The sequence below is a fragment of the Aptenodytes patagonicus genome, chromosome 1, assembly GCF_965638725.1.
Source record: "Aptenodytes patagonicus chromosome 1, bAptPat1.pri.cur, whole genome shotgun sequence".
NCBI classification, from domain to species: domain Eukaryota; kingdom Metazoa; phylum Chordata; class Aves; order Sphenisciformes; family Spheniscidae; genus Aptenodytes; species Aptenodytes patagonicus.
In genome coordinates, this window is record NC_134949.1 from 49179150 (window position 1) to 49205843 (window position 26694).

At 37.8% G+C, this 26694-nt stretch overlaps 1 protein-coding gene across 2 annotated transcripts in view; it reads right to left on the reverse strand.

Moving 5' to 3' along the window:
• Positions 1 to 26694, reverse strand: part of KITLG (KIT ligand) — a 57985-nt gene that overhangs the window by 13921 nt on the left and 17370 nt on the right. For both annotated transcript variants that reach the window (XM_076334166.1, XM_076334157.1), the window contains exons 2-5: positions 16388 to 16501; positions 7723 to 7785; positions 2894 to 3073; positions 800 to 962 (exon numbers count right to left, since the gene is read on the reverse strand). In XM_076334166.1, coding sequence (XP_076190281.1) covers positions 800 to 962; positions 2894 to 3073; positions 7723 to 7785; positions 16388 to 16501 — 520 coding nt within the window. The remainder of the gene's footprint in view (positions 1 to 799; positions 963 to 2893; positions 3074 to 7722; positions 7786 to 16387; positions 16502 to 26694) is intronic.

Genomic DNA, 26694 nt, shown 5'->3' on the forward strand with positions numbered 1-26694 from the left:
GCTGTTTTAAAAATCTGGCTATAGGGCTGTTTATAAAGTGGATTAAGCCAAAAAAGGCAGTCTTATTAAGAGGCAGATGTGTCTACACACTGAACTGCTGCTGAACAGCTATTCTGGAAAAGCAATTGCTTTAAACAAGTTCTTAGGTTATGGAACCGATCTACTTCTAGTTACTACTGGTGTAACTGGGCAACTGGATACATTGCCCTAATTAAAAAGCTAATAGCTGTCACTAGAGAGAGTAAAAGAAAAGAGAATACAAAACATCCATTTACTGGAAGGATGAGAATGAACTGCAGGAGCCTGACTTGAGCTTGTTAAAATTTTTAAATGAAGTAAACATGGCCCTTTTCAGGAGGGATGGGATGAATATGGAGGTGACTTGAGGCTGTGCTGCAATTTACTACTTGTCCTAGCTTCCTATCCTGTCAGTAGTGCAATCGTAGGCTCCTTTACTGCCTTACAAAAATTAAATAGAGCATTAATAGAAAATAAGAAGAACAATGTAAAAAGACAATCCAGGATGTATTTGGGATGAAAAGAAACAGAGCAGAGTATTGTGAGGTTATTTGGATTATATTAAGGAATGGTGTCACTAGGAACGATGGCACTAGTTTTACTGCCAGATAGAACTCAACTTAGAACAGAAGTACAAGCTTCGGTGTTGGTAGCAATTTAACTGGCAGTAAAAAGGAGACATGGAGGTACAGCATCAGATCTTTAGCATCTCTGAAATCAAAGGAAAATCACCCATTTATATCTACATAGATTCTGTTCCCCAAATTGAGAGCCATTTTACCATTCTCTGGTGTTTCTACTGTTGAAGGCAGAATACAGTCATTCTTATCCAACGTGTCTGCAAACTCCTTGTAGACCTCAATGGTACTATTAAAGTGCCTAAAAAAATCCTCAGGAATGAAGCGACCTTCTTCATAAAGGTGACCATTTTCTTTTACAAAATCCTAGGGTAAAACATAGAACTCAGCTTGAAAGAAGGTCAAGAGAGATGCTCATTTCAGCACCTCAACAGATGATAAAAATATCCAAAGATGACACAAAATAGTTTAAATTTTTAAGCTGCAGAAGCCCAGATTTGCTGTATACAATATTCATGAAACAGACAAGCCCTCTGATTTGAGGATTTCAAATTAGCTTTGCAAATAGAAATAAATTATTAATCTAGAGTTGTAAAATTGCCAAGGAATAAAAGGCAGTCTCCCATCCTATGCTGAAAATGAACAAGACTTTTTTTTTATTTCCCTCATTAAAAAAATTACCTTGATTTCACATTACTTCGCAGTGTTCCACATGATCCTTTTAATCTGAACACAGGAACACAACACAATCATAGCTATTGTCATAAGTGTACAGGGAACAGAATACAATAGCTGGGATACACTACTGCACAGAAGCAGGCTGAGATCCCTGATAATGTACCTAAAAATAAGAGCAGGACTATAAACAAGGAAGCCCAATCACTCTGAGGTCTAACAGACAAGTGTGTTATGCCAGACTGAACAACAAGATTGAGGTCCATGTTAAGATCATTGATGGTTATCTTCTTTTTTTCTTTTTACCTGACTCTGGCTTTCATAACAACTACTTCTTATGCCAGCAGGTCAAATTTGGCCTGGGGTTACTCTGTACTCCCAAGAAGGAGGACAGTGGTAAGAACATGGGTTAAACATGTACTAAGGAAAACTTCCTAGTTTTGGCTCCAGAATTTTCTTATGTTTAATGCTGAAAGTACTAGACCTAAGATCATTCTCCTCTGAGGAAATCAATAGCTAGTTGTTTCTCTGAATTACAGGATATTTACTTCTTTATTCTACAAAATAAAATTCCTCTTCCCCAACCACATCCCAGCTCAGTGCTTTGAATCATCAGGACTAGGAAAAAAAAAAAAAAGAAATACATTGAATATTGGACAGAATTCAGTTTGAAATGGAAAGGTAGGGAATGTCTAAATATATATATTTATGTAATGTAATATAATGCCAATATATGACAAGGTTACAAGGTTATGCCACTCTAAATGAGACTGAGTGTTTTAGTCCATTTGATTCATTCTGGATGTTAAAAAGGTGCAATTACAACAGCTAAGGACTTACTTGACAAAAATAAACATATGTGAGAGATGAAATCCTTGCCCTAAGAAACATGATGGATTTTGCCCATTTTGTTCAGTGGGACAAAGCCTTCAACTACAGAACTTATTTTTAATTACTGATAGACAGGTTAAAGCTGGGTAAGGGATTAGAAAGTTGTTTTTTTTCCCCCCATAATTTTCACACAAGAGAATCAGACACCTCTTGAGTGAGACTTCTGGAATCCTTCCAGCTGCTGTTGGAATCCAGAAACACATGGAAATGGGTCGATATCCTCTGGTCTTTGCTGTATCTTTGTATAAAAATGTTCATTAAACCATGGTGAAGCTTTCAGAGCTTCAGACACTGTGATACATACTAAGAGTATATTAATAGCTTCAACCACATCATCTTTAAATTTACATTAGGATCACTAGCAAAATGAATAATTTAAGCTGGATGCACAAGGAAGACTTCTGCCAGTTTCAAACAGACCAGAATGAATTAATTATCTTAAAGATGATGGTTACATTTTTGACTAGTTAAATAACTGTATACAGGTCATTGTATATACTGTAATTCCTTGTAAGCCATTTTCCTTTGAAACAGGAGATAATGACTAGCCAACGTTAGCACAGTGTGCTCAGTGCATGTCTAAACAAAGTAGGATTTCAGATGTACAGGAATAGAAATAAGAACAAATCTAATGAAGGTTTGGACATTTTTAAACTATTAGTGAGTACTGTGCAACAGAAAGTTCAAATAAAAATATCCAGCATAAAAGTAGAAACTCTGTATAAGATTACCTTATTTTTATCAAAAGCTAGGCATGCCATAAGATCATTAATTATCCTTGTGAGATTATTGATGATTGAATAGTTGCTTAAAACATCAGACATATCTGAAATATCTGAAAATTTCTGGAGAAGATTATGTAGACTTCTTGAAAACTCAGGCACCATCAAATGCAACCAACAGTGATTAGGCTGTCAGGAGATAAAAAGAGAAACAGAGAGGTAGATTAAATATCAGACTTTTGCAAAAACTGGTTAAGTGCAAAAGTAGATTAGACTGTTCTTTCCAATTTAAATTATTTTGAAAGTCAAAATTAAAATTAATCTTTAGTGTGGCCAACTTCCTCTTCAGTCCTTTTGGTAAAATTTCTGTTCTCACTGATACTGACATATTTATGGTTGTCTGTTAAATGCCATCCCTTCATTGAATTCTTAATGAATGCTAAGCATCAGTCTGTTGAGAATTTGAGTCTTGGGACATACTACTATGAACCTTCTTCCATGCTTTCATTAACCTATTTATTTTTTTAAAATAACTACTGCTTTAACAATTTTCTCCAGACTTTCTTTAAACCAATCTCAGTTTTCATTTTATTATTGTTACCCTATGTGACTCAGTTAACCCCAAAGATCCTTGATTTAAATCTCTTCTGAGGAAGGTTTCTGTAAACGTTTTGCATGAAATCCACGTGTACTTTTACCCACCTTTAAACTAGTTAGCTTAGTTAACTCCTTCTCTTCAGCTTTTTCACTAAATGCCATTCCTGAGAACAGTTTCTAGATCTAAAAGTCTTTCTTTTCCTGAGTTTTTGCCAACAAAAGGGTTCTGCACAGCCCCTTGCGGTATCTGCCACATCTGTGCCACTGGAATAGAGTTCAAATCCTTTCACTGACAGCTATGCAATTAGTTTGCAGACAAAGTTTGTACAGCTGTTCATGCGATTGAAACCTGGTCATTCATCTTGCTGCCTTAGAGGGAGTCATTAACTTATTTTACTTAGATTTACATAACAGTAGTCAAGTAAATAAAAAAGCAACCCAGCCCAGGAAAAACCCTAACTCAATATGGTCAGCAAAAATACAGGTTATTGCATTAGTCACTCTGCAACATGTACCTGGAAATCCCTTCCCAATAAATGCTGAATTTTTAATGGTAAATGTTATGGGAATTTGTTCCATATGTGAAGCTATTTTTTCAATGGTTGAAAATGTCTCAGGATCATTAAAGCCTGCCAGGTATGAAGATCTTGGCCCAGCAACCCCTAAGTACTCTCAGTATCACTAAACCAGTTTCCAATTGCTGCCCAGTGGATGGGCAGCATCCACTGAATCCATTCACTCCACCTTCTGCAACGCACAGTAAATGTTTGGCGATGTATCCGCTTCTAGACTTAATGTCATTTTACTCAATTTCTGCAACAAACCTGCATACAGATTCTTTATTAAAAAAAAAATCATCCACTACTATCAATATCATCACTTGGCAACAAATCACTTTCTTGGGGACATGGGTGTTGTTCTGCCTTGATATGTAAATGTTTCTGATGAGGAAAAACATGCTTCACGCTTTCGAAGACTAACCAGACTATTAGGCTTCCAGGCTTAGAGAACCAAATGTAAATACATTGTTCAGCTCCACCTGACTTTTCACTTTTGTGTACAACTCTCTCACACACAGATAACAAGTGACAAGTCTTTATTATCACCTTCTGTAATTATCTCAATGACTTAAAAAAGAATGAAACAAAATGTGAAATGGATGGCTTGATTCTGCTTCCCTTTTTTCCTTCAAACACAACAAAGGGAGGGGAGAGGCAGAAGCAAATAAATCAGAGAAAGCTTGTTGAAACATAGTCCGTTCAAGCAGCATGCGTTGTGCCGTGTCCCATTGCCCTCACGAGACAGACCATGCATTTTCCTCTGCTTTGGTGTAGGAACATGGACACAGAACTTCTGTGCTTCCCTGAACTGCAAACCTGGAATCCCTTTTCCTCTGAGGTTTTGTGGGTATGCATTCTCCTCTGGCAGGGACTAGCAAAATCTTGCTGCTTCTCCTAGTGAGCATTTGGTGATTCCAGCAGGGAATCTATTCTGTTGCTCCCACGGTTTAGCATGTGCGTGGGAGTCTCCTCTGACTGAACCGTTCTGACCTACAAAGCTGTATTTCACGAGAGCTTTAAGTTTTCTTGTCAGTAATATCAAGCTGTGCAATCACTCACTGTCTCAATACCTACCAAACACAGAGATGAAACTGCTGAAATTGACATTGTTTGCAAGGAGAAATGGAGGTTTAACTCTGCTTTTTTGTGTAAACTTTGACCAAGATTTACATTTTAGGGCAACTGCAAACCTGACTTCCCTTGTACTTCCAGGTAGTCCTCATTTAGCTTTTTCTTTCTACACCTATCTAAAAGTTTGAAGTTTGTCTCCTCTTCTGAGTTCAGCCTCTGCTGCTGTCATCTTTTCCTTTTAACCTTCAGGTTAGACTACACAGTTCACTCGATGCGAGACTACTTTTAAAGCCACTCAGATGCCTTGAGCTAGTGCATAATGCAACAACCCTTCTGTTTAATGGATTGGGTCAGTCTGTTCCTGTTACATGCACTACACTGGCTTCCCATCTGCTTTGCATTCACCCTGCCTTCCTACCTTTAGTCATCTACATTTGAGACTTGCTACCTTGGGTACATTTCCCACTTTATGCACGCACTGAAGATTGAAATCTATTGAAAAAAATTGCAGAGCACCATTTCAATCCTTTCAGAGCTGAACAAAGGGCATACACCTTATGTAAAGTTCTGGGTTTCCCAGCTTGCAGGAACCTTGCAGAACCCAGAGCAAAATCTACTCATTCAGCCAGCCTTTGCTGTGGTATGTGTAACACAACATGAAATCCCCAGAGAGTAATTTGGCAAAGTGGGATGTGAATACCGCTGAATACTTCCTCCTGTGAAGGCATGTGGGCAAGAGCTGCACCTTCCATCATCATGACTGAAAGTGGCATACGAGCAAAGGGAATATGGAAATCCCAGCTCTGAACTTCTCTTCTTCCTATTTATTTCTTGGCCACTTGTCATAAACATAAATTGGATCTGTTACTGGATATGATGCAGCAAGATGACACGGCATTTAAACTATAGAAAAGAATCTGTGTACTGGCAGCCAAAACTGAACCACTGAGCGAGGCAAGAGTTAAGCAGTGAGAACAACCAGGACTCTTGCTCAAGTAGGCTCCCTGGCCTTCTTCATCCGCAGTGCCAACCTCCCCAGGAGCGCAGCGGTGGGAACAGCCCCGATCCAGCCCGGCTCTTGCCCATCAGCTGCTGCGCTCATCCCGGAGGCTGGGGAGCAGCGCTCGGGCTACGGCTGTCCTCCACAGATGTGAATCTCAACACATCAGGCACCAAAATAATTGAATTTCAAAAAGCACCACAGCCAGGGGATGGTGGCAGCAAGTTTTACTTCCTTTTTCTCTGGATATTGGCTATTTTCAGAAATGGAAATTTTTCCATTAATTTTAATTATATTATATAGGGTCTAGTAGCTGACTTCCATAGCATTTGTTCTGCAGAGTTTTTCTGTCTAAGGAATCAAGTTTAAACTGGTTATTCAATAGTACTCTAAGTTTTAGTAAAAGCCTCGAGCTTCCAACAAAACTCATAAGAACACTGCCAGATCTGCTGTAATACCTTGTAACCTCACAGCTCAGGGCCCTTCACTATCCTACAGCCTCCTTTTCCACCAACCATCTTCTTGCTATTCAGGACTGAGGGAATGTTGCTTCTGGCATTGTTCTCCAATATCAACAGGGAATATTGCTAGATTTGCTACAATGTTGTAGGATAGGATGCATTTTTATATGTGTATCGCACACAAATTGGATTTTCATAATGAAAACTTTGTACAGACACAAAAACATCTTCTTACATCTACCAGACGATTTCCAACTACTGCTGTATGTGTACAATGATTCATTCTTAAGACAGGCACAATACTGTTCAGTTTAACAGACAAACTAGTCCTTTTCTTACTTTTTTCTTTCCTTAAAAAAATATAGTACAGTATAGCATTCAGCATAATTTCTACTTTCACCTTGTTTCCTTCTCTCCTTTTTCTTGCAGTGTATGCAACAACCAAGAGAGCATTTTCAGTGCACCATTCTAAAAATATTTTTTTAAAATTAAGGAAAAACATCAACAATATTTAGCAGAAAAGCAATAAGATAATATGAAAAAGTCTATAATACAAAATATTATAAAATTTTAAAGAAGGTAGATGATGCTTATTTGAAAGTATCACTATGTATTAACTATGGGATTATATAGAAAGAATAAAACAAAGTATGTTTGAATGAAATAGTGTCCTCACTTTCTACCGGTTTGTTTAGTTACTGATGCTACCATTTGCTGAACTTAGAGTTCTCTTTATTGGCTACTCAGTATTTGTTGTGCTTTAATGGCATTTCCACTGGCTGAAATGAGAAGGACATTCTACATTATATTCCAAAGTACAATTAGAAAGAAACTATTTCTTTAAGAAAGCAACAATTTTCAATTGACATGATGAAATAATACCGTAGTTTGACTTTTTCCAGAGAAAATGTTAAAAAATTTAATATGAAGAAATATTTTTCTAAGATTCCTGTAATTAAAAAGGTTTTAAGTGACTGCAGGAATCTCTCTACGTTTCTTTTAAATGAATACTTGCGAAGCATATGAAAAGTGAAATAACCATTATTTAACTGTAACTTACTAAGCCATAAGACTAGGTACAAAACGTTATGGCCATCACTGGTTCCAGTGGCTATTTTATTGGGATTAACTTGAAATGGTTGTACATACCAGACTATCCATCTTCGGAACATATTTAAGGGTTATCATATAATCATTTGGGAGATTTCCAACCTACAATAAACAGATAATAAAAATGTTATTACTGAGTACACAAAGTAAGACCTAATTTCCATCACTGTATGCAACAAAATGTATCAAATATTCAACACAAATTTTCAGTAACCTATCAGGTGCAAAAGCTTACATACTCAGTTTCCTGTGGAACTGCTACTGACTCTTATTTGCTCACAAGTGAAGCATCTTTCCACATCTTTGTAACATTTCCAGATCTGATCTGATCATGTTCAATGCTACCACTTTCCAGCAGAATTGAAGTCAGTAATGTGGTTAGAAGAGATCTGAGGTTATTCATTACTTCAGAAACTCCATGCATTTTCATCTTTTAATGGCATATCTTGAAGTGTTATGTGACAATTTCTATGTAACCCCAACCACTCCAAACAGTAGAGGACCCAGTAGTCTCTAAGCCTTTTTCCTTCAAATAATTTCCAACTTCAGCAAGCATCTGAACCTAAAGAAATACTTGCTTGCCTTGTGCTTAGTTATGTACCAGGTCAGAAAAACACTTGAGCACAACTTTAACTTTGAAGCTGTGCCTCTTACTAATGATGAGCAATATAATTATATCATAGCAATGTCCTGGGACAAAGGAGAGCATCCGCACATGTAAGCTGAGCATGGCTTTGCAGATGTGGGTGAGCATGGGGTGTGCTGAAGCAAGGACAAGGAGTGGAAGAAGGGTTCTCACTGAATTATACAATGCAATCTGCCAGAGATGGGATCCAACACCCGTGAGACATGGTTTATCATCTGGGGAAAGTGCTGAGTGGGGAGATGGAGACGGAGACGCTGCCACGATCCACAATCTCTTGAAGTACTTTTTTCCAAAGGTTTACCAATACTATGATGCTTAGTGATACAGCAAATATATTTTCTTTTGTATCAGTGAAAGATTCAATTGATATTTCTCATCCTGGTTTAAAGTCCATTTAGTCAAAAGACAATAAGAACATACATAATTCCTTTGGTGAACCAGAATCTATACTTTGTTCAGCAAAGCATTCCTACTTCTTTGGGTTAAAGACCATTCTGTTATGGCTGCTTTTGATTCTGCTGCTATAGCAACCAGCACGGGGATTATTTTTTTTCCTGTGCAGTTTTTAGGTAGTATTTTGTTTGACACAAGAGAATGTTTTATTTGTTAATTAAAATTTAGTTTCAATTAAAAATTTAAACAGCAATTTCAAAATGTTATGGTTCTAGAAATGATCAAGGACAATACTTAGGCACAGTCAGTCACTAGTGAATTCCAAATATTTTTTTATTTACAACGTGGGCTGAGCCACAATCTTTCAGTTCAATGACATCTATCTTTCTCCTACAGCTTTAAAAAACAAGTTTTATACAAATGATCCTGGTAAATTCCTTTCCGTAGATCAATTTTATTTTTTAGTTCTTATTTTTATACCTACATGTTCCCAAAGCAGCAGTTGCAGAAGTGCCACTAAAATTCTCTGTATCAATTTCTATTTACCTGGCATTTTGGGGAGTTGATTCAAGACGCTATAAATACTGAAAAATATTGCAATACATTTGTTCTTTCTTTAGAGCATCTGATTTATTCTAAATCCTCATCCACAATTTTTTGTATATTTTTCCTTCTTTTAGAAATATCCTGACATCATGACACATTAATAGGTAATCCAGTTCCTTTTCCAGCTTCCTTCGCGTGCCTAGAGAGGTAGGATTAGCAGCACTTCAAGCAGCAAAGGTAGTGAAAATGTTACTACATGTGCAAAGTTTCCCATACCCACTCTAGAGGGATTCAATACTTAGCAATGTCAGCAAAAGCACCGTTCTTTAAGAAAGGTCACTGGAAGATTAAATTTGTTCCAAATCAATGAACACTACAAAAATTTATATGCATTATGTATACAATCTACTTTCCTGGCAGCAGAACCTGTCAAGCACTTTACATGCACAGTTAAAAAAATGTAACTGCCCAAGAGCTCTTACAGCTTCTCAAACAAAGCTGGAGGATACAGCTCAGCCTCAGATATTTTTCTCCTTGACAGACTGTGAATCAGAAAAGATATTTTTGAATTTACTACTAAAAATGAAGATCACTGGGGGGGAGGGTGTCAAACACAAAATATATGCCCTGCCTCAAGACGAAACAACTTGTTAAAGTTTTATTGATTGAACTCCACATGCCAGATGCTCTGCTGATGGTAAATGATGGAGCTCAGTCAAAGCAAGGGAGTTATATTTGTGTCCCAGCTGGACTTCCCAACTCACACACAGAAGATAGGGTAGAGCCCCTGATGTAAGACTGAAGGATATGTTTGTACTAAATCTGTGCATTTTGTACTCTCTTGCTTTCCTGAAATGAATCTTGAAATTTTGTTGAAGACTAACCACCAAGACTATGATCTCAAACCAACCACTTGATTTTCAGCTGCTGAAATGATCCTGAAAGGAATGAAAGGACTCTGCATACCCTGTCTGTGCGGGGTGCCTGACTGCTGTGGCTCCCAACAAGGAGCAGAGGACAAGAGGGCTCTGAGCTGCCTGAGCAAAGGGGGATCGAAAGGGACTGTCCTTTGAAATTCCCTGAGTCCTGGAATGGCTTTTTTGGTTCCTGTACTCAACTCCTTAAGTACAGCGACAAATTTGGGGGCAACAAAACACCTGCCTGCATGACTTACCTTGGTTTAGACAAATGCAACAGTTTTGATGATTATAGAGAACGTCAACTGATAATCTTGGAAAGTAATGTATAGAACTAAAAGAACCCTGCATTGAAATTAAAACACCACAGAAAGTTTCTCTGATTTAGTGGGTGTGTGTGGCTGTAGAAGTGCTATCAGGCTCTGGGAAGAGGTGAAGAACAGGGAATCTAGACTTATGGCTTTAAATCCATATAAAACCAACATTAAGTGCTATATTCCCAGTTGTAACAAAATCTCAAACTGGGGAATGTAAGATTCCTTTTGACATACAGAGGTCTGAATATTTAATACAGCACTGTTAACACTGCATAACCCAAATATACTTTTAAAATATGCTTATGGTCACATAGACAGGGAGATGAAAAAGGGATATTGTAAAAGCGATTTGGGTTCCATAAACTACTCTTTCATCGCAACAGCAGAACATAAGGGAGATGATCTATCTCTGCAGTCAAGTGCTTTGCAATGAGGGCTACTGCTCTTGGAAATTCTCTTTATTGTGACTGTTCTGAAAATTTTAAGGAGACAAGCATAGATATTATTTTTTATACACAGATCAAAGATAAAGTTCATAAAGTAAAAATTACCATTTACCATTGTCAGTGATTTCTTTTTTACTCTGAGGCATATGATGGGAAAACCATACTTCCCTTTTGGCTACCATTTCTACCTCCCATTTCTCTCTTCGTCATTACCTTTTTCCTACTCTTTAATACCTCTGCATTGCCCTTCTTTGCATCCTTGGCTTTTCTTTTCCTGCAGGAGCTTCCACTTTCTGTCCATCATCTCTGCAATCTACTCTATCTCATCTGCTAATGAAGCAGTTAATAAAGTCCTCATCATTTGGCTTAAGACAACATGCTAACAATTTCCGTTCACACTTCTTACAGCCATAGTGGCAGATTATTTGCAAGATAACAACACTGGATCATTTTTTATAACCCCTTCACTCAGGAGAGTTAGATCCATTTAAAAATAAATATCAAATGTTGCAGAGAGTGTAAAGCACACATTTACAGCAAAGATACAATGTGAAGGCAAAGTGTTTGAAACAGCATGTGTCAAACAAGCAACTTGGTCAGTAAATGCTGACTATTGTTTGGGCTTCCAACATTCAAAAGAAAAAAATTGCTTTAGAGAAGTAGTTCATGGAAGAAGAGGTGAATATCTTAGATTTTATTAATAGATGAAACCAAAATACGTAAGTACCTTCTATACATACTGCACAGCTCAGTGAAAATTCTACTTATATGTAGGTTTGATGTTCATATTTAACAAACATATATACAACAGAGTCCTAATTCTTATGCAAAATCAGAGTCAAAATTACAGCAATGCAGCTTTCTGCTGACTTACTGTGCTTAAAAGAACAATGGGGACAGGCTTTATTGACAGGTGCTGCAATTACAGTTTCATAATACGGAACATTTGTTCATCAAGTAATGTGTTTCCCTCCAGACATCTTCATTAAAAAAGAAGGAGGAGTTCAAGTGATTAGTAATGCAGAATGAATACTCTCTAAATACTTTTGTTCTCTATAGGTATGAAATTATGCTCTTTTAAAGTTCTCACTATTAAAAAACAAACAAAAAATGATTGTTCAATTGTTCTTTGCTTCTTAAAATCATTTTACTTAGGACACATTCTTCATATGACAAAATTGTATTATAAAGATTTGAATAAATTTAATCTTACAGAAAATACAAGTCATTTTTGTATGAACAGATACCAGTCTGGTTTGGTCTTAGGTTGATTAATGCTCAGAAACCTTATTGCTATTGAATCTGCTCTTTCTTTCTGATTCTAACTTCTGGTATGAGTCTAGTATGATGCTAGTGAAAATCCAGATTAATGCCACTGAAAACAAGTTACACCGTACATCTGTCCTCAATTTATTACTCAACACAAAGTTGATTAGGCAAATGACCCACATTTTCAGGCGCTGCACAGTGTGGCTTATTTATTCTCCAGTAGCTTAGGCTTGGTAGACATCCCTGGTCTATATTCACAGAAAGTCTTGACTGAGGCATGTCCTTCTCATATTCCTAGAATACAATACAGTTGAGCAGAACACAGCTGCAGCCATGCTCAGGGGTTTTCCACCTGTGATACAGGGGGGTTACAGTACTTGGAACAAGAAGCCCAGAACCAAATAAATGAAGACTAGGTTGTATCAAGCTACAGGCAAAAGAGTTTGGTTAGGAATCATGGCACTGTTTTGCAAGCTGTAGGTGAACTGCAGTAGAGGTATGGAAGAACAGAGTAGGAAAAAGAAAAAAGAGGGACATGGATTCATGCTGCAAAAAATTTTAGCATGAGGTAGGAAGAGGATAAGAATCTGCCTGGAGTTCATCAAGGAGCATCTTTCTTGCAGCCACAAACAGCGTAACAGATACCATGGAAATAATGAGGAGAAGCTAGGACAAGAGGGCAAGCTCAGCATGTGTTAAGATATCACAGGCAGTGTTACTAGTTAGTGTCTTTGAAGACAAAACCAAGAAGCTTGCCATTGATAATGAAAAAAAGGAGGACCAGCTTGAAGGAAATAAGTAGAAAATACAGGGTCAGAGCAGCAAATTAATAGACAGAAGAGCAAAATTATAGAAGTCAAAGCCAGAAAAAGACTTTTCAGTAGACTGGATTTTTATCCACCAAGAATTTGGAAGAAAAGTGAATTTGTATGGACAGAGACCTACAAAAACATTTTCCTGTTATGACAGGAAAAACAATGGAGGTTTTAAAAGTGAACTTACAAGGGTCTGTGAAGTGTCAAGAGTCAAAATGGACACCTTTGTTATAGACCTGAATGGCTGGGGAGAGATGGTGATATACCTTTACAGTGAGGAGAAAAGGCCCAGGGAAGATTAACATTTTGGGGAGATGAAGAGATCATAATCCACCTCAGTGGAGGATTCAGGCCGTACTGAATCTAAGCTGATGTCTGAGCATTTGTGATGAGACAGGAGGAAGAGAGGCCAATATCCTAAGCTAAATGATGGGACTTGTGTACTACCGCTGAACGGCTAGTTTATTGCACACAGATACAGGACTATACTCATGACTGTGGACAAAAGGGTTTAAAGAACTTGACAGTGTGGCCGAGAATAAAGCATTTAGAAACATCTGTCATACCACTCTCAGCAAGTGTGATAGAGCTTGTGGATAACGTCACGATAACTATAGGCAATAACTGTACAAATAGCATTAGCTTCTGTGAAATTCTCAGCACTACAATTTGTTCTCAGCGTGAAAGGGGAGGACATTTATTAAAGACACTATGTTCTACTGGCACAAACTCTTTGGATCAGCGGAGAAATAAAACTTCTAAAGGCCAATAGGATCAATAAAGAACCCAACCACCTATGGGTGCTATGTCTAATTTTGAAGATGGAAATAGTCAGAATATCATTCCTTAATTCAATGAGTATATTTTGTTTCAAAAAGCAGAAATGGTACAAAAATATTTATAGTAATTTACAAGAGTTATAGGGTCTCCCAAACTAGATTTTTAAGCAATATCATGTTAAAGTCCATACTATAGGTACTAAGGATATACCCCATATGGCATAAAAAAAGTTGTACTTTTTAGCAAAGTAATGTGATCAGTGTTCTCTGTGATTTTCTCCCTTCTCATATTCACACTGTCAGCTAATGATATTTTGTTTTAAAAGTACTTTAAACCTTATTATATTTTTTTTTCATTTTGTTCTCAATGTCAAGTTGTCATGGTGTAGCATTTCAGAAGTGAATGACCAACTTGCAATATAGTCAGTTTAATCGAAACCAAGAGTTCTTAACTAAATTTAAGATACTAAACTTATTTCCGTATTATCCTTTCAATTCTCAAGTGGCTTTATAGAAATTATTTCCTCATGAAAAATCTATGCAAATATTAACACAGGCAGACAAAACAGGGATACAGACTTTCCTCAAAACATTCTCAGACGCACAGCTCAAAACAGAGAGAATCCAGCTGTCTGGGCTTTGTATTTTCTGCATCTCTCTGTTATTTCTCCAACCCAAAATATCTTTGAACTTGCTAGTTAACTTCACCCAAATTTTGCATTTGGTAGAGAGATCTTAAAGGTATGGGTGTAAGTCAGGAGAAGGATCATACAGCATCCTCACTGAGGAGTGGCCGGAGGAGCTCAGCCCTACCCCACTCTGCTCAGGCTTGGCAGCAGCAGAAACACAGTGCGTACCTGGACTGTTGGCAGAGGTTTTCTTCCAGGACAAAGCAGCACATACACCAGAACAGTCGCCACACGAAGTCCTTCCTGCCCAGCCAGCAGTCCAAGCAAAAGGGGATATAAATCCAGCAAGTGCTCAAAACGTTGCTTAGGTAGGCATCATATCATGCCTAGGGGGCATGGGAGGGAACTAGCAACCACGCTGCATGTGGAGAACTAAGAGGGGATGTGGAGGAGGGTGGGGGTATGGAAACATGGTGCTGCAGGGATATGTGCAAGAACTGCAGTTGCTGGACTGGTCTGGAGGAAGATGTAGGAACACAATACAGAAAGTCACAGTCCAATTAAAGACTAACCTAATTTTTATGATATTAGGTTTCTTTCATAATTTATCTCAAAAGAAAAGTGTGATTGCTTAAGCTGCATGCAAATTTTTGTAACCTGTATTTATACATTCTTGAAGTTTAAATTGTACTAAAGGAAAAGTTAAAGCATTTGTTCTGAGCATACATAATTGACAAAAAGTTATTGCTAACCCTGTACTAGACAATTTCACCAGCCCTCACAGGAGTTCTGTTGTTCTGTCATGCTTTCAACAGGTTTAAATCAAAGCTTAATACTCTTTCAAGAGATGAAATATTATCTTGAATAAACATGCCAATACTTCAGAATTCTGCCTAAAGGGACTCATGTGAAGCACTAAGCATTTGAGTAGGACTATAGAACACCCCCAGAGATTTACAGTTTGTGCCAATGTATATAACAATGCACAAAGAAAACAAGTTAAGAACACTGCACTGGCAGGAAATGCAAGGGACTCCAAATTAAGTGTTTGATAATATTAACGCTGGTATTGCAACCGTTTTTCCATAATGAAGCCATAATTTTCAGCTGAAGTCAATATGTAGATGAAGGTATGCTTGTTAGGTGTTCAGTATATATTATTTCTTAAAAACTTTGGTGTTAGATCCTGCATTACTGCAAGTTAGCATAATCACTGACTTCAGTGGAGTTAAATACCAACTGCCTTCACACAAGGAGATGCAGTTTTTCAGGTTAATGCAGTGTTCAATTAAGTAACAGTTAAAATGTACTTAAATGAATTCAGTTCTTATATGAAGCCCTGAGTCCTTCAGACTTAAACTTCTAGGTACAGCAAGTAGAGAGAGAAACACGTAATGAGTGTAGCCCATTCACACCTAAAGACTGTAAGAGCTGTTCAATCGTTATTGCCTTGATTGCTACAATGATGCCCAATATCATACTATTTTTATATATGGCACAAGTTTCCCATATACCTAATGTAAAGACTTCTGGTTCATTTCAGTTGTGTTTGCTGCCAGTCTGCTCCACACAAATCAGTAACACAAAGACAATAATCTTTCATCTGCATGGGAAGCAATCATGTTTGAGGAAGCAACCATGTTTGACAATGTTTGAGGAAAGCAAGACTTTTGACAATTTTAATGGAAGTTTGGAGGGAGGAAAACACATATGTACATACACTCCAGCTTGGTCAAGAAGGTCATCTCTTCAATGAACTCTGAAACTATTCTCCAGTCTCTGCAATAAAGGTTTGGGTTTTGATCAAGAGACAGATGTTGATGGATTTTTTTTATATATATTCCCCTGGTTCTAATATAGATTTGCTAACTTTGCTTAAAATATAAGTGCCATTAGCCACTGATTATTGTTTAACATAAAGAATAATTTAAAATAAAAGCTACTTACCAATTTTGCAATGTCATTCACATCATCTGTCACTGGATTCCCGCAGGAACTCTGGGCTTTGACAAGAGGATTAAGTAGGAGTAGTTGAAGACAAAAGCAAGTGATAATCCAAGTCTATTCAGTAAAAAAAAAAACAGAAACAAGAAACCGCAAGTAAGCAATCTCCAAATGTGAAGTAACAAGAAATTGTAGTAATATTTTTCATATACGAAGTCTAGATGCAACAACACTCTTCATCTTTCATGAGGACATACTCGTACCACTATAGTATAATCTTCATGGCAGGGATCCACAGAAAAGCACTTAATTGATCTTTTCTGGAAGCAAGTACCTTTAGAGTAATAATGGAAAACCTGGTATTGAGCCATCAGATTACTTGCGCAGGATGCTGCTTAGGTGAGTTTCTGCAAAGTTTACAGATACCAAAGAAGAGAAAGAGACAAACTTTGCAACATTCCTCATCATCAACACAAAGCTAATTAATACTTGTCATTCACCTGGTAAGTTATTTGATAAACCTGTGCATCTGTGATAATGGTTGATAAGGAACCAAGTGATACCAGACCACAGCAAGATAAAAGGAGAAAGTTCATAATCACAGCCATTACATTTGAGTACTTAAACTGCAAGCAAAACTACAACTGGACTCTGCCCAAATACTGAGATCTCAAGCAGCAATACAATACATTTTCTCTAAGTGACATGCCCTGGCCTCTCAGGAGCGGCAGCTTGGCTTTGGCACTACATTCCCCTCCTAAATCCTATTAGGAACAGCAATGCAATGTACTCACACAGGCTTGTGAGACTCAGCCAGAAAAGCACCAGATAACTAGCTGCGATGCACCTGGGTGTCTCCTTGGCTACACTGCCTGAACTTCCTCGCCTTCTGTTGTTCCTTGTGCTTCACTGGTTTCCCACAGAGCCCCGTGCCAAGTTTAAGCTGCAGATCTTTACTTCCAGAATGTTAAAGCATTTAAGTTATGGATAATCAAAAGTTGCCTCGGGTTGTGAAGCTTCTTGTGCCAGCTGACTGAAGCTGTCAGCAAGAGCCGATGATGGTGTACATTTACTGCAAGTATGGAATTTGCCTGTGCAGGCTCCCAAGCCTCCACGAGGGCAGGACTGAGACCAGAATTTGCTTTTGCACAAACTAAGATGCATCTCAGGGCTGTCTGTTCCCTGTGATAGGTAGAGAGCTCATCTTCAGCCTCGCCTTCAAATGCTATCCAACCTTTCAATTTAAAACCAAAGCAAATCAAACAACATAGATGAAGCTCTCTAGGAAAGCAGAAAGAGAAAATCACAGATTTAAAAGATTAAGTATCATTATAGTAACCTAGAGGGGCTAAGAAAGCATGATGATAAAGATCGCTTGGGAGTTACATAAACATGACGGAACAGTGCCAGGCACTTTCCCTAGAGCTGTTAAATGACAAGTAAATCTCTCTTGTATCTTATATCTTTTAAATCTTATATGTATCTTACATCTCAAGTAAAACTGGTCATTTGCTTTCTTAGAATATGGCTTCCTGACTCATTTAGGCAAAACCAGTGTGGGCTGCTGCTGGAAAAGAAAATCTAGCCTCCTCCCCCTGCCTCTTGCAGTGGTACTGATGAGATGGTTTAGCCAGCTGTACTAGGCAGACAACTTCCATTTTTGTTTTCCTGTGCTATTTCTCAGGCAGACCAGCTTTCTGATCCAGGTAACTGTGACGGCAGAAATGCTCTGTTACAGATGGAACAAGCCAGGACTGTCCGTTTTGATGGAGCCTGCACTTGGCTTTCCCTAAACTGTACCTTCAGACACCACAGGATCATGACGATGGGTAGACTTACACACAAAGAAATAAAAAATATTTTAAGCATGTCTTTTGAGAATGCCTCTTGCTTCAACATAACTAGCATTTAGAAATACTTTTAATTTAATATTTGTACAATAATTATTGAGAATAACTTCCTGTGTGAAGAATTGAGAATAAGTACCTAACTTGAAGTTAGGTACTTAACAGTCTTACAAAACTTCTGTATCTTATGCTATACAAAGCTTTGCAGTTATACATATATGAACAAGCCAAGCTCTCGGGAGATGCAATGAAGCTGTCAGGCTCAGAGCCACACTCAAGACACAAGAGACAACAACCCTGTGTCTATTCCCTGCTTTCCATTGAAAGGGTAGTTAGACCTGGAACGTGGGAACCTGGTTCTGCTGATGTTCCTCCTCTTGAGTAATTTGGCCAACCTTGGTGTGTTTGTACCTCTGCTTCTGTCTTTTGCATACAGCAGTGACAGTGATGCTGCTAGTCTCTGAAAGGACCTTTGAGAGCTCCTTGAAGTGTATAAGAGCTCAAAGTTGTTTAAGAGCTAGCTTTAAGTGGTCAGAGAAACATCTCCCTCTCCTCACATAAGCTCCATAATCACAGAGGAAACCAAAGGGGACAAGTTAACAGACTACTGCGCCACTACAATTTTTGCAACAAAATTGTTATAAAACAATTATATTATTTTATATAGGCAAGAAATTAATGACAACCAGCTCCAAAATGGACTAACTATATTGCTTTCAAGAATTAAAAAAAAGTAGTTCTACCTTCAGAGTTAAACAGTACACTAGTGGTTACACTCGCTGGAGTTCAGGGACGTTTCCCTGATGTATTCTTTGGAGATGGAGTCCATGCCAGAAATCGCCGATTTGTTTATTGGGTTCCTCAGTACTGAGTAGTATGTAAAGGAAGATGGGATTTGTTCATTGACTTGTGTCGCTGTCATAGGACGATGTTTAACCTAACCATCTAATAATCAAAAAAGTAAAAAAACTCTTTAACTGGAAATACATTTTTGCTGTATCAACTGAGTAATATTAATAAAAGCAGCACCACACTCCAAATAAAATATATAAATATAAAACCAGAACTCTGATGCATCCTGTCATTTTTCATACTTCTGGATCTAAAGACAACCCATACATGAACCTTAAAATGACTACACATTTTATAATTATGCAAATCAATAAGAATACACTTTTTTCCTATGTAAATAATGGGATTTAAAAGCATACTAACTGCTGTTAAAAACAAATGCTTTGTAAATTTTGAGATGATTTGAGGTTTTTCTTGCTTGTTTGTTCCCTGTGTCATCCAACAGGAACTGAAAATCTGCGAAATACTGCTAGTTTCAACATGCCTATTATCCAAAATCTTTTAATTATTTGCACTTACAAAATATTTATATTACACATGCCTATAGGCACATTGTATGTAAGGACTGTATAGATTAAAGAGCTAAGCTATTTTTGTGTTATTTACTAATGACCAAACCTGCTGTTTGAGCAAAACTTGAATAGACTGAATTAAATCAAGGACAGAACAAAAGGGAAGCTTAAACAACAGCTTTATAAATAGAAATTCCAGTTTTACACTTTAATAAGCAAAATGAAAGTTACCCACCCAGTACTTATAATAGATTTCCATATATAATTACTTCTAAGCTAAAATGGGATTTTCAAAGCTGGCCACAGGATTTAATCACATATCATCTACCAGCATTAAATTGAAGATATATGGCAGACAGGAGGCATACCTGTATACCAAAGGGCCTCTTCCTATTTTTGACTCAAAAATTATTCAATTGTTTTTATATTCTGAAATCTCTTAAATACTGAATATTTAAGTTGCTTTTGTGAAAGGAAAAAAAATAATGATTAGACTGGAAAGGATAATTCAAATTAAAGATTTCAAGTAGACACTTTCGATCATTCTGCAAATTATTTTTATTATTGCCTATAAGCCACAATCTATAATTTCAGTTAACAGCATTTTAGAGGCTTAGCTAGTGATCCAATGTGTTGAAGGCCATCCTTTCAGTTGTAAATCAACAACTTTTTCATTTATGTTCTTCACTTACGATCTGGAGTGTTGACAAAGGCTGCTGAATGAGTCCTTTAGCATCTTTTTCACAGTATGCTATCAAAGATACTCAAACACGCTGGTTAATGTTCAGCTAATTCCTTAAGTGGAAAGCAGCAAGGGGAATACCACACTGCTAAATAAGCCAAACATTGGAAAGACTGGACATTTCCAAATATCTAGTTTGTACTGATAACAATTCTAATCATAAGTAGGGAGAAATAATAATAATAATAATAATAATAAAAAAGGCAAGTAATAAAATGCAAAAAAACATTAAGCACAGGGAGAAGTAGTAACTACACAGATGAATGGGTTCTTCATTATAAAATTTCTTGCATTCAAATCATGTTAGCCACGGAATTTTTCAGCCCAGTTTCTTGAGCAAATCATCCAATTAACCACAACCAAGCCACGGCTGCAGTAGGGTTAGGTGACAATGAGGAGCAATATTCAGCCCGGGCCAGGCTTCCCAAATTTATTTTTCACTTCTGCTAATGCTGGGATAGGAACATCTCTCTGTATTGGCTCCTCAGGCAGTGTTTGCATGCTGCTTTGCAGAGGCACAGCTTGTGAACTTCTGCCATAGACAACATTGGTTGGTCAGTCGTGGATAGCTAACTTGATGTTCATACTTATGCCTTAAAAAGCCTTTTGTAAGAAGATTCAGAGAAAATGAAAACAGCAAAAAAGATCTTTCTTGCCTTTATTTTTTTTTAACCACAAAGCATCCAGAAGCATAAAAACACAATAATTATTTCATATGTCTACTAATCTATTTAGTTATTTAGCTGTGATAGAGATAATTAAAGTAATGGAAGAACTGTCTTTAACCAATTAAGAAATTTACTGTCAGTGTAGAAAAATCTTAAAGTGAAAGAAGAGCATTTATACAGAACGTAATCCATTTTCATGGTATTCAGTGATACCTTCACCTGTGCAAATCACAGCGCTAACTTTAGTACTTTAAATGGCTGTACCTAAATACTGCTTAAATGCTAAATATTGCTCAAGCCCCAAAAGAGTGAGTTAGGTGTGGAAAAAAAGTCACCCACCCATGACCACCTAGCTCTGGAAGCAGTGAAGTATTCTGACAAGCACATTTGGAACTGGAACGCTCTCAGGTACCCTGGAGATGACTTCAGTGTAGTTGGAGGAAACACTGCGTGATCCCTGAATAACACATAGCTGAGGCATTAAGGCCACTGTACACCCATCATTGTCCTTCAAAAGACTGGCACTAGTCTAACCGAATAGAATAGCCTACCGACTAGGGTGCTCATTAACGAGTGACAGAGCTGGGTTAAATTTCCTCTAACCGAGGTAATTCCAACTCACAGATATCTATATTCCTGTGATATCTACCTCGTGATTACTACCAGAGGCACTTTCCCACCTATGATGGCTTCCTAGCCAGAAGGGGCAAAATAAGGGTACACTGGTATTCCTGACCCTTACTTTTCAGAACATTTATGCATTTTACACTGGCAAGCCATTATGTAGGAAAAAAAAAGACATGTTCACTGCACAGGCATCAGAACGTTTATGTGTATCCTCGTCTTGCACATGCTCCTCCATCTGGGCACCCTAACTTCTGGGAAGCTCCCCAGTCAACATGCAAGTTTTCTTGAACAACCTTTTGGCAGCCCATTGAACAAAGCAGAGGCTAACTACAGCTCAGTGAGTCACCCTGCTGTGGTGAGACACCTAAAAATCTCCGGATCACACCCTGCGTGCTTTATTATGATTACAAAAAGCAGATGCATACTTTTCTAGTGACTGATACTATTCTTTTTTTTTTTTAACAATGATGTGTAGTAGGGAGAATGATGATAAAAGTAAACAAAATTCATCAGGGAGTATCAGAGTGATTTATTTGGACTCTGATTTAAACACAGACTACAGCAATGCTGGTCACTCTTTTTCAGAGTAAATTCTGGAGTCCTTTAGACATGAAACATTTGAACACATATTCAGTTATTTACAAAATGCAGAATACTCTTCTACCCAGTTCTGCATATAATATCTAAAATACATAATACGATGGTACTTCATGGGGTAAAGGGGAAGGAAATTAATGAGTTATTGTTACAAACATAAGCAGGGAAAAGTGCCATTGCTCCCTACATTCAAATGAGTTCAATGGGCAACCTGCTTTCACAGCTGTTTAATCTTCTTGTGACATTCTGTATTTGCCTTTCCATGATGTTCCCAACCATAAAACCTCTTCCTCCTAACCTCTGCACACTCACTTGCTTTCCCATGAGGGACTTCTGGAATGCCTGATGACAACTGACAAGAGCAGGATTTTTCAGCTAGATGTCCATTTGGCTGTCCTTTAGCAGAATGCTAAAGTGGCAGTTGCTGGACTCCACCAGCCACATGTGCAAAGGAAAAGCCAACTGCTGTATCCAGATGCTTACAGACCTTGTTCCCTTCTAAGGTACACTGTTAATGAATCAAAAATAACTTTATTCAGGTCAATGGATAAAAATAGTTCCAAATCTGTTAAATGCTAATGCAGAATTACTTTTTCTTCACTACTTTTTGTTCAGCTGGAAGGAGAAACCATTCTCTAGTTCTGCCAAGTTACGCACGTCTTTTTCCTAAAACAGACAAATTTAAGATACATGGTCTTACTGTGCTGAGAAAATGATGAATCACACTATTCTTTCCCACCATCCAGATCCTGAGAAAACTAGGAAGCTGCTTAGACTATATGCCAACTTCATTTCAGGCAACCTCAGGCCAATTGCTATCATACTCTACCCCTTCCTTGACAGATGCAGAAGCAGCAGGCTGCTCCAGCCAATGTGCTACTGTTGCACTTAGTAAGGTGCAACCAAACTCCTGCTGTGTTTGGTTTGTGTGTTTCAGCTGGAACCAACACGAACATGATAAGCAAGGGGAAGTGTAAACTGATATAGAGTTTGCCTTCCAAATCAATGTAATCCAGGTATTTTGTAATTATAACTACAAAGCAGTGTTTTTAATGTGTAAATTAATGTATTTATTTTCCATCCCTGTAAGTATACCAACGTGAAATATTTGGCTGTCCTAAAAATGTTGGCTTTGGCTCTTTAAAAATTTTATCTGTTCCATAACAAATTTTGTCCACTCTTTAATCTCACTTGACAATCAGGGATTCAGGCAGTTTCCATGCATCCTAAATCTGTCCTGGGTGACAGCCAGTTTGTTTAGTTCCCAAACACTGGGGAGTGAAGTTACCAAGAGACAGGTAATTATATATGGATGCTGCCTCTGGAGCTTGTGTTAACAGCATCCAAATAAATATTTACTGATAATCATCCATCAGGTGGCATTCTAGTTCTGCAAAGAACTAGGAGTTTTATGGACAAAAACATTTCAATTGGAAGAAAGGTTAAAAATAGAAAAACATATTTTGAAAGAAATCTTCCTGTTAAGTCATAATCAGAGATTTTGAGGGCCTTCAGAGGTCCTGCACTTAGTACAGTCTTTTTAGGACATAGGTACTGGCAAGAGGCATTTTTTTTCCCCCTCACAATAATCTAGGATTGGTACTGACATTTTACATTTTTCTATCCCACTTTAGAGTCATAAAGACCAATATTTACTTGTTCTGTTAACGGAGACACTGAGATCCAAAATACCTACACAATCAAAATAGAAATAGACAGAAGACCAGACTTCACTTGACTCAACAAAACCTCCCACAAACTCCAAAGAGGAAGTTGCCTTCCCCCCCCCCCCCCCCGCCCCAGGAACTTACAAAAGAGTTTTCTAGCATAAATCCAAAGGCATTTTTAAGTAATTGAAAGGGGAAGGCAAAGTAAGATACAAGATTATCTTGGCAGGGAGGACAAGACTCTCACTGTATGGAGGTGGATAATCTGACTTCCTCAGAGAGTGAAAAGACATTCTCTTAAGTAAAATACTTAAAGACTGTTTTTTAAAGGTCTATTTCAGATGTCTTGCTTCTTTGTCAAGTTTGTGCAAAAAAATCCACTATCTTGAATATTCTTTTGATCTATAATGAAAATGTATACGGAGCCACTCTTTTTAATCTTAGACCTTCAAGCACCAGTAAAGGAAATGGAATGAGAGTTGTTACAGAAATTCTGTACTGGATCTTCAATTCTTACCATCTGCTACAAAGTACATGGAATTTGGGTTGGGAGAACTATTACACTGACAAAATAAAAAAAAAAAAAGAAAAATCAAGAACAGCAAAAACATCAGCTATTTTGATATTTGGCATACAATGAAACTTGTGTACATGATGAAAATGTCTCTGTCCTCCCTAGTATTTCATTCGTAGTTTGAAGCAAAACAGGTTAAGCGTATTCTTACTCTTTCAGGCACATAAACTTTGCTAGAAAGTAAACTGTACTATAAATCTGAAGAGTCTTCAGTTCATGCTTGAGCCTGTGGAAAGAGAACATCAGGAAAAATATATTCTTATACAAAATTAAAAGGCTTTTAGGCTTTTTTTTCTTTTTATTTTTTCTTTTATTCTTTTCAATCCTTTTATACTTTCTTGTATAAGCAGAGGATGATTTTTGAAATATAAATCACAGACTGGTCAACTTGGTCTTAAACCAAAGACATGTCTTCAGAAAGACACTGTTCTGTTTCTGAACTCTGAATTTCTTTGATAATATCCCTGATAGGCCCTGTGTCTTTATAGGGATATAAATTCAGAACTAATTTCTCTGAATTGCTCGATATGAGAGACCTCATTACAAAAGGATAATTGCTGAACACAGACTAAAACTAGATGCCAGTACAGTCAAGATTAAGTGTGTTTTATCCACCTACCTTAATTGTATTACATCCTTACAATTACAAGCTTAGATGTGATTAAAGAACACTGTTTGGATCTCTTGGATATGCCAACACCAGTATAAGCTTTGACAGCGCTGAAGGATGATATTTTTTCACATCAGTATTGTACTATATATTGTGAGACTATTCATCTCCTGACTTTTTACAGCTGCTGTCTACATTGGTGGTCTGCAAGAGCAGTCAGGATAAGGTGAGAAACAGAGGTTGCAAAAATGATATGGTTTGCATCATGATAAAGATCATGCAATTAAGCTCCAGCAGCTTTCCTCAGTCCCTCTACCATTGTGGAGATCTCATGTCCAACATCAGGCAAATGTGGTATTCTGCAGTCCATCCAGACAAGCTCTAGCATCATCTGCTGCTAAGGCAAATGACATAAGTAACCTGAATTCCAACATACAAGGATAGGTCTAGGCAGTCCTCCTCAACAGGCAATCAAAAAACTGGTATTCCTGGAGTGTAAATCTGTTGACTGACTTTATTTGCCCCATTCAACAGCAGGTATCAGTTTTCAAAGTCACTGGGGGCTTCAGGTAACTCCTGGGAGAGGTAGTCTCCAGATAACAGTTCTGTTACATCCCACTCCTTTGATGCCACAGCAGCTTACATTTGTAATAGGACTGGATAAAACCAAATAGAAAGAGTGGTGGAATAAAGTGGGAGTGGAGGGAAGAATCATAGAGTCATAGACTCATTTAGGTTGGGAAAGACCCTTAAGATCATTGAGTCCAACCGTAAATCTAACACTGCCAAGTCCAAACTGTGTCCCTAAGCGCCACATCTACATGTCTTAAATACCTCCAGGGATGGTGACTCAACCACTTCCCTGGGCAGCCTGTTCCAGTGCTTGACAACCCTTGCGGTGAAGAAGTTTTTCCTAATATCCCATCTAAACCTCCCCTGGTGCAACTTGAGGCCATTTCCTCTTGTCCTATCACTTGTTACTTGGGAGAAGAGACTGACACCCACCTCACTACAACCTCCTTTCAGGTAGTTGTAGAGAGCAGTGAGGTCTCCCCTCAGCCTCCTTTTCTCCAGGCTAAACAAGCCCCGTTCCCTCAGCCACTCCTCATAGGACTTGTCTCTAGACTCTTCACCAGCTTCGTTGCCCTTCTTTGGACATGCTCCAGCACCTCAATGTCCTTCTTGTAGTGAGGGGCCCAAAACTGAACACAGTATTCAAGGTGAATCTTGGGAAATTGTTCCAGATCTTCACTGTTCCGATGGTTAAAAGCCTTCTTGTACTGTCCAGTTTAAGTGTACTGATAGCAGTTTATATCAATGTGTTCTCATGGCAACATTGCCTCTTTGTTATGTAGTTATACTCCCATCTTTCTAGTTTGTTCTCTTGATGTATTTATGGAGATCAACCCTACTATCCGAGTCTTAGTTATGCTGAATTAAAAAGCCCATCTGACTTCCAGTGCTCCATGACACAGAAGCAACATAAAAACCCAAAAGCTCATGGAAAATAAACAAAGCATTCCCTTTCTCTTACCCCCTCTCAGATTACAAATTGTATTTGTTTACTCTCTATAGTACCTTAGTTTCACATGCTCTCCTCTTCAGCAAATGTAA